The sequence below is a fragment of the Agelaius tricolor genome, unplaced genomic scaffold (genome assembly GCF_023055355.1).
Source record: "Agelaius tricolor isolate 1412-34295 unplaced genomic scaffold, bAgeTri1.0.p SCAF_11, whole genome shotgun sequence".
Lineage (NCBI taxonomy): Eukaryota > Metazoa > Chordata > Aves > Passeriformes > Icteridae > Agelaius > Agelaius tricolor.
The window spans coordinates 2,847,095-2,870,633 of NW_027269271.1; the positions used below are offsets into that span (position 1 = coordinate 2,847,095).

At 51.0% G+C, this 23,539-nt stretch overlaps 1 protein-coding gene across 1 annotated transcript; it reads right to left on the reverse strand.

The window, feature by feature from the left end:
• Positions 1–428: 428 nt before the first annotated feature.
• Positions 429–21,911, reverse strand: RGSL1 (regulator of G protein signaling like 1). The gene is made up of 19 exons (XM_071435640.1): positions 21,899–21,911; positions 21,170–21,252; positions 20,826–20,900; positions 20,033–20,162; positions 19,142–19,246; positions 18,355–18,516; positions 17,256–18,205; positions 16,762–16,824; positions 14,495–14,726; positions 13,743–13,829; positions 13,008–13,080; positions 12,043–12,195; positions 10,240–10,513; positions 9,409–9,689; positions 8,028–8,166; positions 6,294–6,418; positions 4,899–5,452; positions 2,356–2,413; positions 429–435 (listed from the first exon to the last, which is right to left on the reverse strand). Exons 1-19 carry the CDS (start codon positions 21,909–21,911, stop codon positions 429–431), a joined length of 3,564 nt encoding a protein of 1,187 aa, XP_071291741.1.
• Between the last annotated feature and the right edge of the window lie 1,628 nt (positions 21,912–23,539).

A 23,539-nucleotide genomic window follows, 5' to 3' on the forward strand; every position in this document is an offset into this window, starting at 1 on the left:
CCGTGGCTCATCTGCTGCTCTGAGAAACAAACCCACAAAGCAGCCCACAGAGGCAGTGCAGTGAAGGCTGTTCTTAGGCTTTGGTTTTGCTGTGCTGAGCTTCAGGCACATCTGTGAGGCCTTAGAGAGCCTGGGCTCAGCTGGGCTCAGGAGCGTTGGTGAAAAGCTCATAAAAACACAGCAAGGTTTTGGGGCTGAAAGCTTTCAGGGCAAAATCAACTTCCAGCACAGCAGTTCTGAGAGTTGGTCACATTTTGTGTTGTAGGAATGGTATCAGCTTCCCAGGCCCTTCAGTTAAATAAATGTTCTTGGGTTTGGGTATTTTTGATCCTCCAGAGGCAAAGTGTTGATAATCAGAACTGATAAATATGAAACATGTTGTCCTCTGCCTTCAAATGCACCTGGTGTTATTCCCAGGATGCATTCTTCTAGGATCTGGAATCAAAAAGTGGTTAAAAATAGCTCAAAATGACAAAGCTGAGAGCTTGCCTCTGACAAACTGATAAAGGTTGTGGTCCTTTCTTCACAAGGTCCAAAGAATATGTGTGGTTTCTGCAGCTTCCTGGTGACTTGGCAAAGTCACTGTGACTCAGTTTCACCTGGGGAGAATTAAAGCCCTTGCTATGATTTGTGCTTTGTAAACACACACAGGCTTAAAAAAAACCAACAAAAAACCCAAACCTCACCAAACAAAGCATGCTGAAGCCCCAGTCAGACATGAGCTGATTTTTGCTGGAAATTCAGAAAGGCTTTTGCAAAGCAGGCCCCATCTCAGCACCCAGCTGAGCAAGTGAACCAAATGGGCTCTCTCAGCCTTGCTACCCACAGGAAGTATTTCATTTGTGTGGGAAGGTGAGGAGCTGAGGTGCATTTCCCAGATCCACGTGAGGAAGGAGATTTGTGTGGTGTTTCAGCTGCAAGCATGTGTCACACAGCACCTCCCTGCCAGGGCTGTGAGCTGTGAGCTGCTGTGCTGTCACCAGGTAAGCTGGAGGATGCTGTCACTTGCTTTATTTTTAGGTTTCTTCTTGCTGAGTGCAAACAATTCCCTGCGTCCAGGCTGCTCAGCTTCCTTGGATCACACCTGTGTGGGTGTTGTTTTGGGAGGGCTGAGCTTCCCTTAGGTCCTGCAGGGAAGGGAGAGATGCTGCATCAGTGGCTGCTGGTGCTGAAGGCAGGGTGAGGGTGATAAGGGACCAGCACAGGGCTCTGAGTGCCCAGGGAGGAGTTCTGGGCATAGAGAAGGACCAAGGATGCTCCTAAGGAGGAGTTGTGGCCATGGAAGAGGTGAGCAGGGGTGAGCACATGGCTGTGGGCTCCCAGGGAGGTGCTCTGGCCATGGAAAAGGATCAGGGATGTTCCCAAGGAGGAGTTCTGGGCATGGAGAAGGATCAGGGATGTTCCCAGGGTGGAGTTCTGGGCATGGAGAAGGATCAGGGATGCTCCCAGGGTGGAGTTCTGGGCATAGAAAAGGATCAGGGATGTTCCCAAGGAGAAGTTCTGGGCATAGAAAAGGATCAGGGATGCTCCCAGGGTGGAGTTCTGGGCATGGAGAGGGACCAGGGAGGTTCCCAGGGTGGAGTTCTGGGCATAGAGAAGGATCAGGGATGTTCCCAAGGAGGAGTTCTGGGCATGGAGAGGGATCAGGGATGCTCCCAGGGAGGGGTTTGGGGTATTTAAAAGAATCAGGGATGCTCTCAGGGAAGAATTCTGGGCATGGAAGGGGTGAACACATGGCTGCGTGCTCCCAGGGAGGAGTTCTGGCCATGGAAAAGGATCAGGAAGGCTCCCAAGGAGGAGTTCTGGGCATGGAGAGGGATCAGGGATGCTCCCAGGGTGGAGTTCTGGGCATGGAGAGGGATCAGGGATGTTCCCAAGGAGGAGTTCTGGGCATGGAGAGGGATCAGGGATATTCCCAAGGAGGAGTTCTGGGCATAGAAAAGGATCAGGGATGTTCCCAGAGTGGAGTTCTGGGCATGGAAAGGGTGGGCAGGGATAGCACATGGTTGTGTGCTCCCAGGGAGGAGTTTTGGCCATGGAAAAGGATCAGGGATGCTCCCAAGGAGGAGCTCTGGCCATGTAGAGGGATCAGGGATGTTCCCAAGGAGGAGCTCTGGCCATGTAGAGGGATCAGGGATGTTCCCAAGGAGGAGCTCTGGCCATGCAGAGGGATCAGGGATGTTCCCAAGGAGCAGTTCTGGTCACAGAGGCTCTGTGCAGCATCTGGGAGTTTCTGTGGCTGTTTCTCGAGCTGGTGGGGCTGCCCAGCATCCTGCACCAAGCCCTGTGATTTGAGGGGGCCACAGGCTGTGCTGCTGGGCTCTGGGGGAGCTGAGCACCCCTGGGAGCACCTACCCAGCCTGCAGGGCGGGCTCACTGAGCGAGGGCCTCTTCTCCCCACTGGCATCTGCAGCTGAGGGAAACAACAGCACAAAGATGCCACCAGGGCTGCTGCAGGGAGCCCTCCAGCCCAGCTGCCATCCCCACAGCCCCCAGGAGCAGGAGGGCTCCATTCAGTGCTCCATTCAGTGCTTCCTCACCTTTGTGCTGCTCTGGAGGCTCAGTTTTCTTTGGGGGCCGTGGTAGCAGGAGCCCAAGGCCATCTGACATTGTGTAGGAAAGGAGAGCCTTTTTACCTGGTGAGGGGAGAGACATGCAGTGCTCTGGTGGCAAAAGAGGGGGGACAGCACTGGTGCCCCCCTCCAATCAATTGAGGTTACCCAGAGCACGAGGAAGGATGGCTGAGCAAGGACTTGACAGTGAAACAATTCGGGGACATTCTTTAGTAATTCAGCTTATGCATTTCTCAGATGCCAAGCTGAAGCATTCTGAACCACATCTGTGGATGATTGAGAAAACAAACTGGAAAAAGAATTTTTCTACAGAAAGAAAGGTGTGCCAGGCTTTGTGCCTGCCTGAGGACAGTGCCACAGTGATGATGGCAGATGGGTCCCTGCCTGCCTCCACCCAGCCCTGCTCAAACCATGTCTGCACATCCCTCAAAATAAAAGAGGAGCAGGTTTTTCTGCATTTACAGGTGTTTTTCAGTGCTTTTTAAAAGGCAAAAAAAGCAATTTTAATTTTTTTTTTAATGACAGCTCAAAAGTAATTTTTTAACCTGAAGGTAAAATTTTAACCTAAAGGTTAAAAGTTAAAGTAAAACTTTAACCTAAAGGTTTTTACCTAAAGGTTAGAAGATGACCCTTAAAGAAAGGTCATTGTTGGAAGCATAAAGTGCAGAAAAGTGTCTTGGGAGCTGGTGTGGACATCAGCACAGTCAGACACAGCAGCTATTGTGGGTCACACATCTTGTCCCCCATGTTACAGGCAAGCTGAGGGGTTTTTCCTGCCTGGCTGGTGTTAAAAATAAATGTTCCTGTTTTTTCTGACCCCACGTCTCACTCATCCCTGTGAGATGCAGCAAGGAGAGGTGGCTTGGGGAGTGTAGTCCCTGTGGGATTAATGTCCATCCTGGAGAGATCAGGGTCTTTTCTGTGTGTCCAGAGCAGCTCCCAGTGCAGTCACTCTCTGTGGCTGTGGTTAAACACGGGCTCTGCTGCTTGGTACTGCCCCAAGCCTTGCAGCAGTTTGCACTGATTTAAACACAGAATAATTTGCGCCTTTCAAGGCCATCCAGTGCAGCCCCCAACACCTTCCACTAAGCTCAGGTCGTTCAGAGCCCCATCCAACCTGATCCTGAATATTCCCAGGGATGGGGCTGCCTCAGCTTCTCTGGACAACCTAAACCAGTGTTTTACCACCCTCTAGTGTTAAAAACAACTCCCTATCTCTGATCTGAATCGGTTTGAATGTCACTCTCTCTGCTCCCTGAAGATCCTGGCAAACACTGGGTAACTCCACTCTAACACGAGGTTTCTGCCTTATCACCAGCTTGGAATACATCTGTGATAGATGAGGTTTTTCTGGAGGTTTTTTTTTTGTGACTTTTGCATTAAAAGAACGACTTTTGAGAAGGTCCTGGAAGACCTCTGTAACAAGGTGGAGACCCAAGCTGAGGAGTGGATGTTTTCCATGGGAATAGCCAAGGGGTGAGGTGGTTGGAGCTATGGACATGGCCTGGCATTCCTGGGGCACAGGGCTGTGTCACCTCAGCCCTGCTGGGGAGCAGGAGCTCCAGCACCTGCCTGGAGCCATCCAAATCCTCGAACTCTGCTGCTTTTTAGCCAGAACTTGACAGTGATAAATGACAGGGGAGCAGAGCAGCAGCTTGCTGACGCCCACTCATCCGTCAAAGCAAGATTAGTATGTGCCTATTTTGGTTTCCCTTTTAATCAAAAATCAATTAGACAATTTCCAAATGAATATTCAAGCCAAGGAGAGGGCTGTCAGGCAGGCTGACAGTGCTCAGCATCACTTTGTGTTTTCCAGTTTAGAGTTATTCAGTGTATCAAAACTAAACAAGGGGCTGAGGGAGAAAAAACATCTCTTTCCCTGGAGATGTCACCTCAAAGCCTGATGGAGCTTATTCTCCACTCCAGCTATTCCAAGCACCCTCCCTGGAATGCCTGGTGTTTGGCTGCACAGTTGTTCTCCTTTTCCTGCTCCCATTTGACTTGCAGCCCAAAAGATTGGGGGTTTTTATTTCTGTTGCAGGGGGTGTGCCTGACTATTTTTAACTTGGCTATTGAAATAAATAGGAATTATGCAACAGCTCTTTGCATAGGAAGTCTCTGTGCTCACTTCCCTATTCACCAAAGAAAATTTCTAAAATCCCACTGGACAGTTTTGACTGATTTTGACAGGGAAAAAGAAATAAAAAGAATTCCATTCCATTTTCCCAGCAGGCCTGCACCACATACACCCTCAAAGCTGTGTGAAGGAGGGGGGTCAACCTAAAAGATGTCAGGCCTGGGTGTTTCTGCACTGGAAGAACCAACCTGGAGCATGATGTGTAGTAGAGGCAATGGCCTCCAGCTTCTTGGGACCAGGGTTCTTGGCTGCTTTGGAGGGGCTTTTTGCAGGTGAAGAGGCTGGAACCCTGCCCTCCTTGCGGCCACGGGAGCTCCTGCCTCCCTTGGGCTCCTGAGAGCTCTTCTCCTGTTGGACCTTGGAGCTCCTGCCTCCCTTGGGCTCCTGAGAGCTCTTCTCCTGTTGGACCTTGGAGCTCCTGCCTCCCTTGGGCTCCTGAGAGCTCTTCTCCTGTTGGATCTTGGAGCTCCTGGCCCCCTTGGGCTCCTGAGAGCTCCTGTCCTGCTGTGGGACCTTGGAGCTCCTGGCCCCCTTGGGCTCCTGAGAGCTCCTGTCCTGCTGTGGGACCTTGGAGCTCCTGTCCTGCTGCTGGCCCCGGGAGCTCCTGCCTCCCTTGGGGTCCTGAGAGCTCCTGTCCCCCTCAGGGAGCTCAAAGCTCTCCTCCTCCTCCTCCTCAGGAACCCCAAAGCTGCTGAGCTCCTGGTAGGCCTGAAAGGTCCTCATCACCTTCCAGGTGCAGAACCTGTGTGAGAAACAGCGGGGACAGCAGAGCTCCAAGGGGACAATTCCAGCTGAGCTCACAGGTAGAATCTCATCTGCATTTCAAGCTCACCGCTGCTCACCCATTCCATGCCCAGAATTCCTCCCTGGGAGCATCCCTGGTCCTTCTCCATGCCCAGAACTCCACCCTGGGAACCTCCCTGATCCCTCTCCATGGCCAGAATTCCTTCCTGGGAGCATCCCTGATCCTTCTTCATGCCTAGAACTCCTCCTTGGGAGCATCCCCGATCCTTCTCCATGGCCAGAACTCCTCCCTGAAAACATTCCTGATCCTTTTCCATGCCCAAAACTGCACCTTGTGAACGTCCCTGATCCCTCTCCATGCCCAAAACTCCACCTTGGGAACCTCCCTGATCCTTCTCCATGCCCAGAATTCCTCCCTGAAAACATTCCTGATCCCTCTCCATGCCCAAAACTGCACCTTGGGAACATCCCTGATCCCTTTCCATGCCCAAAACTCCTCCTTGGGAACATCCCTGATCCTTTTCTATGCCCAAAACTGCACCTTGGGAACGTCCCTGATCCCTCTCCATGCCCAAAACTGCACCTTGGGAACCTCCCTGATCCCTCTCCATGCCCAGAATTCCTCCCTGAGAGCATCCCTGATCCCTCTCCATGCCCAGAACTCCTCCCTCGTCCCTTTCCATGCCCAGAACACCTCCTTGGGAGCACCCCATGTCCCTCTCCATGCCCAGAACTCCTCCCTGGGAACCTCCCTGATGGCAGAGGAACAAGTGGCTGGAGATAAAGGGTGGCATGCCCAGAGCCTCCTGCACCTTGGCAGAGAGGGGATGGAGAGGTACCTTCTCCAGAAGTACATCAGGATGGGGAAGAGGGTGACCTTGGCGTTGTGGTAGATGGCCCGGGTGAGCGGCCCCTTGGAGGATGAACGCCGGATGAAATCCCTCTCTTTCTCAGAGATGTTCACCTGGGCACAGAGCAGAGCAAAGCACTTTGCAGCACTCCTGATGTGATTGATTCAAAACATGGATATTGATCTAGTGCCGATGTCCAGCTGTGACGGACAAAGACTCTCTAACAGTTTAGAGTTAGAAAGTGTGTGTTTATTGTGGGATAGCTCCCAAATACACACTGTGATTTACAGGTGATTACAGAGTCCTTTCATCTATACAAGTATTGAATACCCAAAATACAAATACATATTCATAACTTTGGTACATCCCATTCCCAATATGGATATTGATCTAGTGCCGATATCCAACTGTGATGGACACTAAAAGTTTAGAGTTAGAAAGTGTGTGTTTATTATGGGATAGCTCCCAAATACACACTGTGATTTACAGTGATTACAGAGTCCTTTCATCTATACAAGTATTGAATACCCAAAATACAAATGCATATTCATAACTTTGGTACACCCCATTACCATTATGGATATTGATCTAGTACTGATATCCAACTGTGATGGACACTCTCTAACAGTTTAGAGTTAGAAAGTGTGTGTTTATTGTGGGATAGCTCCCAAATACACACTGTGATTCACAGGTGATTACAGAGTCCTTTGATCTATACAAGTATTGAATACCCAAAATACAAATACATATTCATAACTTTGGTATATCCCAGTCCCTGCTTCGTATGGTTATTAGTTCAAAAGCCATTAAACATGCACAGTTTGTTTCTTGAAATGGGTGGTGGTCCCTTTCATGGGGAGGGGTCCCAAAATGAGGAAGTAAATGAAGTATTCCTCGTTCTGACCTTTCTACCTTCTCAATGCAAATATGACAAATGAACTCTTGGTAGAACTCCCATTCCCCATCTTCAATTGGTTTCAGAACAGAAGAGGCCACAATTGTCTTATGTTCCCAAAAGCTATTTATCAGTCTCTATATTCTTCATTATAAACCCAGCTAACCAAACATTGTGTTGACAAGCAATCAGTTATTAGTTAACTACTCACTCTTAACTTCATCAAGGCCTACCCATTTATTTTGATTAACTCCAATAAAGCTTATCTCTGACTAAAACCTCAGCTCCTATAAAATCCCGGAATTCTTTAAAGTTTATGTCTCAGATGGGGCCAGGTTTCTCTGCCTGACCCCACCTCAGCAGTCTCTAAGCACAGACCCAAATTCCATCCTGGCTGCTTGCCCCAGGCACAAGGGCAGGATCCCACCTGGATTTCTGTGGGAAGGGGAGATGACAGAGCTGCTGGGGTGGGTGCAGTGGGAGGGGATGGTGGTGACAGTGGCCTCTGAGGAGTGAAAGGACTGGATTGGTGGTGTGCAGCACCATCCTGCCACCCCAGGCCTGGCATTTCTCCAGCAGATAATGCTGGAGAATCTTCCCCATCTTTCCCATCCTTATCCACATTCTTATTCTCAATTTATCAGGGCCTGCTGGGGGGCTGCTTCCCACCCCTCCCAGCCCATGTGGAAGCCCCAAGCTCCAGAGCACACCCCAAACCCCCCCCAGCAGATCCAAACCCTGTTCCTCTTTCCCCACCACTGTTCCCAGCTGTGCTGCCATGGCCTTGAGCGATGAGCAGCCTTCCTGGGCAGGTCCTGGGGTCTCACCCTCAGCTTGGGGGGGATCTCAGAGTCCAGGAAAAGTTTGCTGATGACCTCCAGTTTCTTTTTGAGAAAGGAATCGTAGTTTTCTGACTCCATGTTCTGGGGTTCTGCATCTTCCATGGCGTCAGCCAGCCTGGAAAACCTGCAAAGGCACATGGGGTCTTGCTCTGAGACCCCTGCTGCTTAACTGCTAGGCTAGACACTCCTGTTCTTGCTTAATTTGATGTGGGAAGTGCATTTGTAGAAAATTCTTAAATTCCTTTGGCCTTGCAAATAAGACTAAGGACTCTAGAGAAATAGAACTATGAAAGATGCATTGCAGTGGGACCCATGAGGAGTAATTTTAGGTGATTGGCTTTAAGGCATTTACAGCATGGTGTGGCTAAAGCTGATAGGCCAAGAAATGCTTATAGTGTATTGTAATTAAGAAATAATTGGCTTCTGATTGTAATAGATTGAATTATCTGCCTACAAGCAGATAATGAGTGAGGATGAAAGGGAAAAAATCTGTTTCCCCCATATACAAAATTCTCTTGATCTAAATAGGGTTTCTTGTGTTTAGTAGATTACTTTTCTAACTGCTTTTCCTGCCTCCTCTCAAACCTGTGTGTAAACTTTCTGTTCAGGCCAGCTCCCTGTTACCCAGACATGTGTATTGTCTTCACTTCACTTGAGACTGAAAATGGAATAAAAGTTTTTAAAATGCCTCTCAGTTGCCCCATCTCTGGGTCAGAAAAGGGCTTAATCTGACAATTTGGTATTTGCTTGGCCAGGAAAAGCAATCCTCAAAGCAATCCCATGGAGCAGTGACACAGGAGGAATGGAAAGCCACCTCCCTCTTCTGCCACCCTCATGGTCACAGGATTCACTTCTTGGGAAAAGAGGAGGACTAAAAGCTGGGGATTTGCCTGTTCTGGGGGTATTGGCTGCAGGTTTTGTGCCCATTGGCCATGGATTGGGCTTAGAGGTTTGTTGGGAACGTGGACAAAGTCAAGGGAGAAATGCCACCACAACTGGGACATCCAGAATGGTGTAGCCAAATGCTGAATCGCTTGGGACTACCAAAGCAAAAGGAGTTCAGACAGGAACCCTGAGCCAGGGGATGACTGCAGGCTGAAATGGGGGCTTTGGAGGTCTCCATCAGAGATGGGTTTGGGCTTTGGAGGTCTCCATCAGAGATGAGTTTGGGCCATAGTCAAGGCAGGCTGGTGCCAAGGCCAAGTTGGGTGGAGCTCTGAGCAACCTTGTCCAGTGGGACACATCCCTGCCCAAGGCAGGGAGCTGGAATGAGATGACCTTTAAGCTCCCTTCCAACCCAAACCATTCTGGGATTCTGTAGCACCAGGTGCCCAAGCACCTAGAAGGAGGTGGAGGAAGAACTTACTTGTCCATCTCCAGGTAAAAGCGGAGGTCATCCACGAGGAAGTTGACGATGATGATCTGTTTGTCCAAAATGCGGCGTTTGATCAGCGTCACCTTCTGCTGCTGCCCCTTGCCCTTGTCCTTCTCCTTGCGGGGGCTCTTGGCAGGACTTTTGCTCTTCTTCTCCTTGACAGGCAAGTCTGAGGCAGGGGAAGAGATGCTGTGTGCTGCTGGCCAGCACTGGGTTTGCTCCTTCACCTCACCTGGGCTTCCCTTAGCTGCATGCAATTTGCTGGGGTCTTTCTACCCCTGTGAGCTACACCTTCCCTCTGGCTTGGTGATCTCCTCCTTCCCTCCTCCTCTTTGCACCCACAGAGTGCTTATGTTCACTGTTTCCACAGGGAATGGCCTGTTGCTAAAGCCTGCTGGTCTGTCTAGCTGTTGGCCCTGGCCCTGACAGAGCCTACAAGCAGATAATGAGTGAGGATGAAGGGCAAAAAATCTGTTTCCCCCATATACAAAATTCTCTTGATCTAAATAGGGTTTCTTGTGTTTAGTAGATTACTTTTCTAACTGCTTTTCCTGCCTCCTCTCAAACCTGTGAGTAAACTTTCTGTTCAGGCCAGCTCCCTGTTACCCAGAAAACAATTTCCTTTTGTTTGTTTTTCTGGCCTGTCTCACCTTAGCTCCATTTACTGTTTCCTGTTTTGGGTTGTTTTTTTTTTTTTTAGGCAGGGATGCAAACTTGCATAAGCAACATTGCTTGAGAGAGATGCAACAGCATAGCAGGGCACTAAGTGATGGTGGTGGGAGGTAAGGGACAGGTTTTCTCCATTTTCTTCTCTACCTAAACCCAGGGGAGGGAGGAGCAGGGGTGGCAGGACACACTGGACATACTTTCCCTCTTGTTTCTTCGCTCCTGACGGAGAAACTGCTGAAATTCTGCACGGCGTGTTTGATTCTTCATGTCCCTCTTGAACTTGCAGAAGCTCCTGACAAGCTCCCGGATGGCATCCCAGGCCCATGCCTGTGGGGACACAGCACAGGTGGCATCAGTGTCAGTGCCAGTGTCACATTCATATTTTCTGTCAAAATCCCCTTTGCCCAGGATTTCTTCTCCTGGGAAGCTGAGGAGCCTCAGAGAAAAAGGAAAACAATAATTATCTGATTTGCTTCTCCTGTGTTTTGCTGCTTTGGAATGTGGTTTGGACATTGTTTACAAACTGGTCATTGTTTGATTGCTTTCATGTGAATTGTTTTAACTTAATGGCCAATCACAGCCAGCTGTGTCAAGGCTCTGGAGAGAGTCAAGAGTTTTTAATGAGTACCTTGTTAAGCCTTCTGTCTGTATCCTTTCTGTATAATATAATATAATATAATATAATATAATATAATATAATATAATATAATATAATATAATATAATATAATATAATATAATACATTATATATAATATTACATTACATTACATATTACATTATATATAATATTACATATTATATTACATTATATATAATATTACATATATTATATATAGTATTACATTACATTATATTACATTATATATATTACATATTATATTATATTATATTAATAAATTAGCCTTCTAAGAACATGGAGTAAGATTCATCTTTCCTTACTGCCAGAGGGGCCCCTGAAAATACCACAAGCACTGGGGCTGAGCCCTCCTGTTGGGACCCACCCCTGTGAGCTGGAGCAGCCTTGGCAGTGGGATTTGTGTCCCAGCCATCATCTCTGCTTTCCAGCATTTCTCAGTTTCCCTGCTGGCCACGGGGGATGGTGTGAATCCCTCAGCCAGTCCTGAGCCTGCAGGAGGGAGCTGTAGGGATGTGCCCCTTGTTGATGGAGTGACAAAACTATCTTTTGTCTCCTTAAAAAGGAAAAAAGCCCAGAATATTCTTTCCTCAGTGAAAAAGGCATCTCATGGGACCTGGGGGACTTCACCTCAAATTTAAGGATAGCTAATGGGACAGAAGCCAAAAAGTCCTACCTGGGCAATTCACTAGAAAAATAAGAGAACAAAGAAACTAATGGCTTTTGTGGGGTGTTTTACCAGGAGCAAGAACCTCTTGCACCTGGCTCGGTTTTTCTCTGTAAAAAGTTTTTTCTTTTGCCTTTTATTAAAACCTTTTTGTTTCCAACACCGCCACAGAAGCCATCCTGCTGATTTTATGCCTCCTAAGGTAGCTGAGCTATCTTGGGTGTGAAATAGATCTCCAAGAGCTCAATGAGACCTGGCTGGAGGAGACCCCTATTTCAGGGAGCCTTTCCCTGCTGCCTTTCTGCAGCTCTCTGAGCCCCTCACCCCATTTATGTGGCATCCCTTGTCTCACAGCACCTCCCCTCTGCCTTGCCTGGCAAACACCCTCACACTGGGTCTTTCCTCACCATCCTCTGTGTCTTGAGCTCCCCTGTCCCTTCCTGCACAAGCCGAGGACGCCTAGACCTGGGCTTTCTGTTCCAGGGCAACAAATCCTGCTGCTGCTCCTGCTCCTCTTCCTTCCTCTTCTGCTTCTGTTTTTTCTGCTTCTCTGTCTTTTTCTCCTTCTCTGTTTTTTTCTCCTTCCCTGTCTTTTTCTGCTTCTCTGTCTTTTTCTCCTTCCCCGTCTTTTTCTCCTTCCCCGTCTTTTTTTGCTTCTCTGTCTTTTTCTCCTTCCCTGTCTTTTTCTGCTTCCCCATCTGTTTCTGCTTCTTCTTCTTCTGATAGTAGGGTCCTTCCTCCTCTTCCTCATCCTCATCCTCCTCATCCTCCTCGTCGTCCTCATACTCCTCACCCTCCTCCTCCAGCCTGCCAGGTGGGAGAGCAGAGAGAGCATCAAGGGCAGCCAGGGGCATGAGGAGGGCACTGGTTTGATGGAAGGGGGGCTAAGGTGGGGAGCAGCTGATAGGAGATGGCCCTGGGGTTGGGGTCTCACTGGATTTCTGGTCCTGGAGGAGGTTAGACAATGGTAGAGGGCACTAGGTACCCTCCCCTGCACTCTCTTCTTGCACATGGGAGTGTCTGTCCTGCTTATCTGCAGTGTTTCCTCCTCCAGTCCAGCAGCCTGCAGGCCCAGAAGTGATTTGGTAGGTTTGGGGTGAGGGTCTGGATGAAATATCAATGCTGATGGGCCATAGAAAAATTCATTTATAGCAGTTGCTGTCTGGCCCCTTGGGGTGGGATGGATGTTGGGCAGGGTGCATTTGCATAACTGGGCTGAAGAAATCAGCTCAGCTCAGGTGCTCACCATCATTTTTCCATTTGCTTTACATCCCAGTGCAAGGACTCATGGCTGGAGTATTCCCAGGAGGTGAGATGTGAGTTCACAGTGTGGTTTTAAGTGATTTTTCTGGGAATCTAAGCACTGCTCAGGTGGCATTCTGGGGGTTGATTGAGGATGAAGTGCACAAGATTTGCACAAGGTGTGAAGAGTGAATCTAGGGGGGTGGGGAGTGTTAATTTTTCTCCTTTCTCTGGAAATTCTGCAGTTTAAACCCACAGGCCACCCTACATCTGAGAGGTCCAAATGGGCAAACAGGGAGCAGTGGCACTACAGGGGAGCACTGGGAAGCACCTGAAGGAGGGTAAGGAGCAAAGCTGTGTGGTGAGAGGTGCCAGACCTGCGTTTTCTAGCTGCCCTCTTCCTTGCAGCAGCAGCAGCATTCTCTCGAGCAATCCTCTCAGATGCAACAGCTGTGGGGACAGAAACAGGGCTGGCCTCTTCCCCAGGTGACAGCCAGAGGTGACAGCAGACAGCTGGACCCTGGAGCCTCCACGTGGTGTCTCTGTGGTGGCCCAGGAGACACTGAGGGAGCTCTTCACTACTGGGATACTGCGACACACAGGGCAGATGATGGACTTTGGACCTGGCTAGCTTAAGAGATTTGATAACAGGATGCCTTGGCAAGAGCAAACAGAACTTTGAGGATTAAATCAAGACTGCAGGAAGATTCAATCAGACGTGTTTACTGGAAAAAGAAAATTACATCAGACTTCTGCAAGCAAGAGATGTTTAAAATGTATAAGTTTGTTTATGTGATCTTTAACCCAGTCATTGTAGTAAAACATTATAAGCCTTCCTAAAACAGTCTAGAAGCATTTGTAGTCCACAATAAAATTGGATTCTTTGACCACCTCACAGTCTCCCCATCTCTCACATCATCGCCAATACTTCACCTCTCATGGTTTGACCTCCTCAGCATCTGCTTCAGAGAAATCCCCCAGTGCCACCCTCCCTGGCTGGGTTAGTGCCCCAGAGCACAGCCTGTGGTGGCTGGAGAGGCCTTTCCTTGTGGAGGAGCTCCCCAAGGGTGCTGGATGTCTGGAAGCCCACCTGGCCTCTTGCCTGGACTCACCGAGTGCTGCACTCATGAGCTGCAGGAGCTCCTCTTCCTTGCTGGGGCTGCTCACAGCCAGCTCATCTGCTATCATCCTCTGGAATTCTGCATCAGAGAGAGGAGAGGGGACAGAGCCCATGTCCATTACCTCTGGTTACTACAACCCTTCAGCACTGGCTCTGAGGGCTGGGTTTTGTCACCTTCCTTGTCCCCTTGTGTGTCCTGCTCCATGATCTACCCATGACACTGCCTTTCTTGGGTAAAACTGAGGGCACACAAGCTACAGGGCTGCTACAGGTGTCTGCTGTCACCCTCAGTGCAGCACAGAAAACTGGTGTCATTCCCAAAGGATTGCATGACAGAACAAAGCTGAGGGGTTGCACCAGTGCCACCAGCATAGGCCGTCCCAGCATCCTCAGGAGGCCAAAATGTGGAAACTGAGGTGACAGGAGCTAGTGCTGGCTTTGGGCTTCAGCCTTCATTTGATCTGGTGATCCAGGACAATGCAGGGATGTGGCATTTGGTGCCCCTGGTACTGGAAGGAGGGAATCTGGCCCTTGTCTAAAATCCCAGTGGGCAGTTTTGACTGATTTTGACAGGAAAAAAAGCTGCCAAAGCTTTCATTACAAATGAAGGCTCCCAGACCCACTGTACCAACCCACCCCATGATGTCCATCACCTGTTTGGGGCTACCACCAGAGCATAAACCATGTTTTACTGGCTTCAGCCAACATGAGCCCCACCAGGGATGGGTGAGAGCCCCCTCTTACCAGCACTGCCCAGGAGCAGCTCCATCTCTGCCTGGATGGAGCCCCCTTTCTGCAGGTCCCGAGCAGCAAGCAATTGCCAGTGCTTGGAGGAGACCCCCTCCAAGCTCCTCGTGCCATGCAAGGCCTGGCCCAGCTGCAGGGCCTGGTTCATCCTCTGGGACAGGTGGAAATGTCCCCACCTGCCAGCAGCACGGCCTGGCACCTCGGCCATGGGGACATCCATGCCTGGAGCCTGCGGTGAGAACAGGGCAGGGTGATGGCACAGAGCACCTTCCCCATCTCCAGCACTGGGCCCAGGATGCCTCAGGTTTGAGCTTTTATGTTTTGGTTTTTATGTTTTCCAGATTCTGGGCTGCTTTAGTGTGTGGGTCTGTGCGTCCTATGAGGGGATGGTGAGCTCTGTGCACAGAGCAGGGAGACAAAACAATTCCTGCTCCAGCTGGGCACCAAGGACAAATGATCCAAATCTCAGCATCAAGAGCACAAACAATGTGGAATGAAGAGAGAAAAACAAGCAGGATGGGACTGCATGGGCTAAAGCTGGAATTGGACAATTAACTCCAATATGGAAATGGAGCAGAACCTATAAAAGGGAGAAACCCCATGACCTGTTGTCCATTTTGTGACCATTTTGGTTCATCTTGGGTGCAGCCCTGGCTGGGCTCTTGTGCTGCCCAAGGTGGATCCATTGAGGCCTTTAATAATTCCCTACTTTATTCTTTAGCTCTGTCCAGCCTCTGTTCCAGCTCAGCCTTCACAAGGCATCACCCACGTGTTTTACTGCACCTCAGACTCCAGACCTCTGCTCGAGCTTTAAGCAGTCTGGAAGGAACCTGTGAGAGCACAAAGCTCAGCTCAAGCTGGCTGGGATGTACAGGCAGCCAGAGGTAGGCCAGACACGGCCTTGCAGCTTTCCTAAAGGGCTCAACATCCCCTCAGGAGTGCTGAAACAACCCTGAAGGTGTCCCCAGCAGCCTGGCAGCCTCGTGTGCTGTTTTTGTTGGCTGTTGTCACCAGCTGGTGCCCTGGGAGTGCCTCCCTCATTCCCCCAACCCTCCTGCAGGTTTTACCTCTCCCCAAAGACAAACAGTTTGCACAGCTCACCGAGCCCAAGGGGTAGAGTGGCTGATTCCTGGCTGGGAGCTGAGAGCAGACACCAAAAATAGCCCTGCTAAGCTGCCAGCAGCTCCCCTGACAGCGGAGCAGCAGCGCCGGGAGGAGTTTGGCTCAGGGGATGGTGCCCACAGAGAGCAGGGCCCGACCCTGCTGAAGTGCTAATTGCACTCCCAGAGCAGCTCTGGCCTCACAGGGGAGATTTCCTCCACAAGAGGTGCTTAAAAAACCTGGGCAGCTAATTAACTTCCCACTAAGAGCAGTTGGGAGCTGCCAGCTGACTTTGCTGACTTTTCCAAAATGCTCAGCTCTACCTGGCTGAGGCTCTGGGAGCCAGGTCTTTGAGGACACCAAGCCCTGACAGCCTCTCCTTAACATTCCCAGGATCAGCTGCTGATTTTACATTTCATTTTGGGAAAGCAGTTGGTTTGAAGAACACCATCTGCAGTGAGAAGAACTGCCTGCACAGGTTGTGCAGGTACCAGGGCAGGTGGGATGCTCAGGGGATCTGCAAGGAGGTTTCTGGGTGTAATGCTGGAATTTGGGGAGGTTTTATGGGATTTCTGATGCCAGGAGGAATAATAGTCTGGGAAGAGGGCTTGTGTGACTCTGATTTCGTATATCATCCTTTTTGGTGGAAAAAAAGAAGTGGAAAATTTGAGGGTGGTTGAGTCATAGGCTAAAAGGCTGCATGGCCTCTTCCCCCCTGTGCTGACCAGGCACTGGTGCTGGGGCAGTGTTATCCCATGTGTGTCATGCACATGACTCACATAAATAGCAGTAATAATTACACATTAATAGTGTGGGCAAGGAAAAAAAAGGGCAGATAAATTCCCAGAAGTGCTGGGCCCACCCATGCCTACACTAAAAGCCTGTAAATACATTTCTCCCAGCTTTTAGGCAGGGTCACAGCTTGTCCCAGGGGAGCTTTCACAGGTTGTGCCTGCAGTGCTGCCAGCTGAACAGGAAGCTGGAGCAGGGTAGGATCTGCTGTGTCACCCTGTGGCAGCACTGGCTGGGGATATTGTGGGATGCCAGACCACTGCAGCTAATGCTGGGCTTCTCCTCCCTCTGTCCCTCACTCCCTCTCCACCTTTTCACATCCCCACTGGAGCCTGCACACCCCCAAGGATGCCCCTGTGCATCCCCCTTACCATAAACTGGAGGAATGTCCTGTCATCAGCAGCCAGAAATTCCTCATAGAGGCCACAGAGCACCTGAGGAGGAGCAAAGGGGGATTGTCCTCAGGCAGGGTGACAGTGCTGGTGCCACGGGTGGCTCACACCTTGCTGACATGCCCAGGACAGGCCTGCACATCCAGCTTGGTCCATGGGGCTGCCCAGAAGGGCTGGGACGCTAAATGGGTTTTACTGGGGTTGTGCTGGAACCATGATGGGTGCAAAAGGATGGTCCTGGAATGTGCACCTAGCCAGGGTCACCAGAGATTTCAGTGACTGCCCAGCAAACCTGTGAGGATGCTCCTCTCCTGGCCCACTGCAAGGTGACTGCAGCTTCCCTTCCTAATCCTTTTCCTCTTCCTTTTCCAAATGCTTCACTTCCTAAACATCCCCAGAGCCCTCACACCACCACAGGGGTGCCAATGCCAGCTGTACCTCCCAGCCTGACTGCAGCCAGCACCCCTGTGTACCTTGCAAATCTCCTTCTGGGCTCTGAATATCCAGGGGGAGAATTCTCCATATATCAGACGGTTCCACAAACTCACGAGGGTCCTGGTCTCCAAGGGCAGCTTCTCAATGCTGCTGTCCTCCAGGTAGGTCTTGCAGATCTTCTCCCCAATCTGATGGCGCAGGAAGAAGCTGTTTTCTCTGCTGGAGTCCTGCACCACGGGCAGAAACTCCTCCAGGTCGTGCCACAGGTCCAGGAGAAGAGTCTCCATGGGCCGGTTCTGGTGCTGCAGGAAATCTCTGAAGGGTCTTCCAGCACAGGCCTCGGCACTCAGGGCCCAGGGAAGGAAATCCAAGGTCTTGATTGGCTTTTTCAGGGATGGCAGCCGGGCAAGGGATGCAGAGGGAAGCAGGTCAGGGGGGATTTTCTCCTTACAGAGGTTTTGTAGATCCTGCACTGCACTGGACTGAGGTCTGCCAGGAAATGCTGCTCCTCCTCTGCCTCCAAAGGTAGGATGCTGGGACTGCTGGGGGGGAATGGATCCCACAGCATCCTTATCCAGACTCAATTCCTCCCTGCTCCCAGCTGGCCCTGGCTGCTTCTCTGCTTTCACCTGAAAAGTGGCCATTTTCAATTCTTGGCTGTCTCTCCCCTCCTTGACCAGAGCCCAGACCTCTGCTTTGGCCTTCTGGCTGCAGTAGGGACCTGGCACACCCTGGCTCCTCCTGATGTGCATGGTGGGGAGGAGCTCTGCAAGGCCTGGGGGCTGCCAGCCAGCCTGTGATAAACGTTCCTGATATTCCCGCAGCAAAGGCCAGCACAATTCCTCTTCCTCCATTCCCATCTTGCAGTGCACGAAGAATTTAGGGAGCCAGTAACTCTGAATCATGAAAAGGACCTGTTCCTGCATCTTGCTTAGGATCTCCCTCCTGGTGCTGATGGACTGGATGTGCCTGGCTTTTGGAAGGGATCCTGAGATGGATGCAGGGAGTTATGACAGGGAGATGGCTCTGTGCAGGCTGTTCCCCAGGGAGGGGATGGCATCCCATCCCCCTGGGAGCAGCCAGGAAAGATCCCCTCTCTGGAAGGGCAGTGCTCTTCCCAACTCCCATGTCTCTTACCCACGATGGTGGTGCAGAAGGTGAGGATGCTGGAGCCTTCACGCAGGTGAGTGGCTCTCAGCCTGTGCTCCAGGGACAAGAACAGCTCCCTCTGACTCCCATCCGACTCATCCAGACCCAGCAGCCTCTCAGTGATGAGCCAGAAGTCGATCAGTTCTTCCCCTACAGATCAAACAAGGGATGGGAGTTGGGAGGTGTGATGGTGTTCATAGGGGTCTGAGGATGAGGGAGGAGATGAGGATCTGACTCCATGTTTCAGAAGGCTTGATTTATTATTTTTGATATATATTATATTAAAACTATACTAAAAGAATAAAAAAAATCATCAGAAAGCTAGCTAAAAATAGAAAAAAAACCCCAAAAACTTGTGGCTCAGACAAAAAGTCTGAGCCAGGTGACTGTGATTGGCCATTAATTAAAAACAACTACATGAGACCAATCACAAATCCACCTGTTGCACTCCACAGCAACAAATAATCAATGTTTGCATTTTGTCCCTAAAACCTCTCAGCTTCTCAAGAAGAAAAATCTTAAAGAAAAGATTTTTTCATAAAAAACATCTGTAACAGGGAGGAGCCCCTGGAAGCCCCGAGGGTGGATGAAGCCAAACCGAGGGAACAGAGCGGAGCAAAGCCACGGTTGTGCATCTCCCTCCCATCTCTGCTGCTGGCTCACCTTCCAAAGCTTTCCCGGGCATCTTACCCATGCCCCCAGCTCTGTGCCAGCCTCCTGGCAGGCAGGTGGCCCTGGCTGGCAGGGAGGGGGCTGTGGAGCATCCCGTGCCCACCTGCAGTTCCTCGGAGGAAGGCGCAGAGGTGCTGCATGCCCTGGCTCCCGCTGATGCACCTCTCCAGCAGCCACTGCTCAGCACCGTGCCAGTTCAGCAGCTCTGCTGTGGGACACACAGCACAGAGGGCATCAGGGCTTGCCTGCCACATCCCAAGGAAACTCTCCAGCTCCCACCCTGGAAGAGGCTGCTCTAGGGAGACCAGCAAATCACCCTGAGCTGGGAGTTTTGGGCAGGCTGTGGGATGCACACGGGGTGTTTGCAAGGATAACTCGCTCCTGTCTGGGACAGCATGTCCTGCTCTTGTGCCTCTCTTCCTTGCAAATGCTCATCTTTTCTGTCCTGAGTTTGGGGTTTGCCCTCAATTTCCTCCAACTTTGAGTTTCAACCCGACTGGAGAAGCAGCAGCAATGTACTTAGGAAAAGCCTCGGTGAATCGCTTATTTTTCTGAAATGAGAATCACTATTCCTGCTGCCACAGCTTTCTTTCCAGTGGCAATTGACACACAGGCTGAGGAAATACCTGGCTGGGCCGAGAAGACTCATTTTAGGGGCAAAGTGAGCAAAATCCCGAGCTGTTGCCAGTAAGAGAGATCATAACCTGTCCTCCCAAAGCATCCCTGCCCAGCAGCAAACCCAAACCATCGGCATTCCCGTGCCCCATGATGCTCTCCAGCCCCGCTCCACCCCTGGACCCCTCAGTAAACCCTGCTGGGCAGGTACTTTTATAACAGCGTGCTGGGGTAAACCCCTGCACATCCCTAAAAATGGGATGTGCAACGCCTTCCTAAGCCGGAGCAGAGGCACGACCCAGTGGGCAGGCACTGGCAGTGCCAGCCCCGCAGCGAGAGGAGCAGCCGATCCGATTTCCTCCGTGCCGCGATGACTCACCTGCTTCCCCCGAGCGAATGAAAGCCAGCAGCTTCTGGCAGAGGACGAGGTGCAGGCACAGGCTGGATTTGCAGAAGTGAGGCAGACGGTGCTTTTCCAACCAAGCCAGCAAAGCCGCGGGGCTGGCATCCTGCGGTGCCCAAGGAGAGGATTAGCTGCGAGCAAGGAGCAGGATCCTGCTGGGCTTTTAGGGTGAGTAACAGGTCCCTGCTACGGGGGAGGAGGTGGGGAAGGAGCCCTGTTGCTTTATGGCGATGGTGGTGCTGAGGCACAAGGGGGATACTCCTGTTACAGCCGCTGCCCGTGCCCAAAACGAGCTCCTGCAGGGCTTCCTTCCTCTTCCTCACCCGCCTTCCCAGAGCCCAGGCATGGCAGCTCCCCGGGGGCTTCCAGAGGAGCGGGGGTTCCTGTTTGCTTTGGGATCTGAGCGCTACAAGGGCTGTGGGGAACGGGCACCAGTGGGGAGGGAGGGCTGAGCCAGCCCGGTGACCAGCAGGGCTTGGCTCCTGTTGAATTCAGGAGGGATCCAGGAGAAGGGGATGGTGTTTGTGTCCCTCTGTGCCGCCACACATGCTCTCGGTGTTTATGGCTAGACCCCATAAACTGCAGCAGGACTTTAAATGGATCGTGCTCCGCCCAGGGCTTAAGAGCGAAACGACGGCCGGGGTTGAAATGATCGCTCACAGCTGCACGAACAGAGAGCCAGAGAGGGGCCCTGGCAGTGCCAAACCGGCTCCTTCCCTCCCCTGCCCTGTGCCCTTCCTCCCGCTCCTCCCTTCTAACAAGTTCTCACCAGGTGGCTCGGCAGCTCTGGCCACAGGCACCACCGGCCCATGCCACTGATGTAAAGGGGTGTCTGCCCAAAAATCTGCATTAAAACACAAAGGGAGAGCTGAAAGAGATGGAGGGTGGCAGAGGAGCACAGAGCCCAGCTGTTCTAGTTAGATCCCACTACACAGAAGGGTATCAAATTCCCTTTTAGACCCTTTATCTCCAAGCTGAGATCCTCAGGTTTCCCTCATTTTCCAGCCTGAATGTGGTGAACTCCCAGTTTTCCTGCAGCCTCTAATGCCACACAAAGTTCACCTGAGGAGAGCTCTGAAAGGCTTCAGGTTTGATGGTGCAGAGTGGACTTACAGGAAGGCTCAGAAAGATGTTGAAAAAGTCAACAAAAACATCATCTTGCAGCAGCAGCCCCATGTCCGTGGAGGCTATGGATGCTACAGGGGGAGAAGAGAAAGTTACCTGGGCTTTGTGTGGCCAGCTGTGAGCCAGAGGAGGAGTTCTGGGAGGGAATCAGCTTTGGGAGATGTGAGGTACAAGCTTGTCCTGTGCTCATGCAGGGGGAGGATTTGGGACAGTCTGTGAAATGTGATTTGGGATGTGTGTGTGTGGTAGAGGCTCTTTGGGAAGCACCAGGTTCAGGAGCATGCAGGAGCTGGGGAGTTTGAATGGCAGCCTCCCAAACAGCAAAGGTTCACAGAGGCTGGGCACAAGTGTGGTGGCATCCATAGGGCAGGAGAAGGGAGGTGGCTGCAGGGCACAAGCTGCGCTCCTCTGCCCCACCCAGACACTGGGAATAACACAGCTTATTCACCCAGGACTCAGTGCAAGTGTCAGTGGCCAACACCTCCCACCACCCTGTGAAGTTTTATTCGTTTCTGGAAGATCTGGATGCAGGAAGGTGTGCTGGCATCAGCCTGCTGGTGGCTGGGTGCCCCTGGAAATGCCCTCTTCCATCAAGGCACAGCTGTGCTGCAGGGGGAGGACCTATATTTCAAAACTTAATCCTGCTTTTTCCCCCCCTTTTTCCACCTTTTGGGGTGTGTTTAGAGGGGCTGAAGCCCCCAGCAAAGGGGAACTCACCAGCAGTCATCATGATGGTGCAGTGTTCCGGTGCTGCGTTCCGAAGTGCCACCCTGATTGTGACACACTTGTTTGGGTGACTCCTGGGGGGCTGCAGGGCTCTCAGCAGCTCCCTCCAGGCCTGCTTATCCTGCAGAGGAGAGCACTGAGAGAGGATCTGAGCAGTGCCTGTATGTGCCTGGAGAGGGGATGTGCAGAGGGTGGAAGCCAGGCTGCTCTCGGTGCTGCCGTGCAATGGGATGAGCAGCAACTGGAACAGAGGAATTCCCACCTGGACATGAGGAAAAGCTTCTTCACTGTGATGGTAACTGAGCACTGGAACAGGTTGCTCTGAGAGGTTGTGGAGCCTCCCTTAGTGGAGATATTTGAGAACCATCTGGGCACAATCCTCAGTACTGGGCTCAGGGGACCCTGCTTGAGCTGAGGTGTTGGACTCAGGTGGTCCCTTGTGACCTTACCCATCCTGTGATGCTGTGAAATGTCACTTTTGAAATCACCAGCCCTGCAGGCACACTTGGGCAGCCCTGAAATGAAACCCTATTGGATTTGTTGGGAAACTGCTCCAACAAAGGCAGGAATGATGCCTTTTATTATATGTTTTTAGAAGATTAATTTATTACTTTATGATACTATATTATATTAAAGAATACTATACTAAACTAAAGAATATAGAAAAGATACTGAATGCTGAACAGATAATAATGAAAATTCGTGACTCTTTCTAGAGTTTTGACACAGCTTGGCCCTGACTGGCTAATGAGTTAAAACAACTTACACTGGAGACTAATGAAATAATCACTTGTGGGTAAACAATTTTCAAACACATTCTACACACAAGCACAACACAGGAGAAGCAAATGAAGTAAGAAATTTCTTTGTTTTGAAGCTTCTTAGCTTCTCAAGAGCAAAATCTTAAACAAAAGAATTTTTTTCAGAGAATGTAAATGCCACAAAACCTTTCCCCTCTCCCCTCTGGGGCAAATTTCTTGCCTTCAGAGCAGGTTCCTGGTGGCACCTAAGTGCTGCGTGTGGTCACTGTCAGTTCATCTGCTCAGCTTGGGATGGGAATTTCACAAGAGACCCCTCTGTGTCTGCCCCAAACATAACATTTCCTATCTGCTGTCTTTCTTCACCAGATCTGGGGCTGAGACCCACCCTTGGAGACCCTGCAGCTGGAAGAGGAGGAGGAGGAAAAGAAGGAGCCCCGTCCTGCAGCAGGAGTGAGCTGCTCCCCTGGCAGGAGGAGGAATCTGCTCCCCAGGTGGGTGTTTGATCCTGCCATCTGGTCTCTGTGCCAGACCTGGGGGCAGGACAGTGTCCCACAGTGTCCCCAGCAGCGGGGCCACCTCACGAGGTGGCGCTGTCAAACCAGGAATGCAGAGCCGTCCCCAGCAGCAGCAACAGCAGCAGGGCTCTGCATCTCAGACAGAGCCAGGGACAGCTCCGAGCTGACACTGGGGCTGGTCACTGTGCCAAAACCCAAAGTGAGGTGGGGAAGGGGCAGCTGTGAGCCACAAAACAGCTGCTCGTCCCAGGGGTGCCAGGCAGAGCTGTGGGAAGGAGTTATGGAACACCCTGGGGAGGAGCAGCTCCCATCATGGATCCATAAAGATTTCTGCAGCTGAGCCCTAGAGATGAGAG

Bases quoted from the DNA above. Each gene is read 5' to 3' on its own strand.
- RGSL1 (XM_071435640.1), bottom strand. The intron at 20,163-20,825 runs GTGAGAACTTGT...TGGGCACCGCAG, and splicing joins CAGAGCTGCCGAGCCACCTG to GATGCCAGCCCCGCGGCTTT. The intron at 13,830-14,494 runs GTAAGAGGGGGC...TCTCTGATGCAG, and splicing joins GCTGCTCCTGGGCAGTGCTG to AATTCCAGAGGATGATAGCA.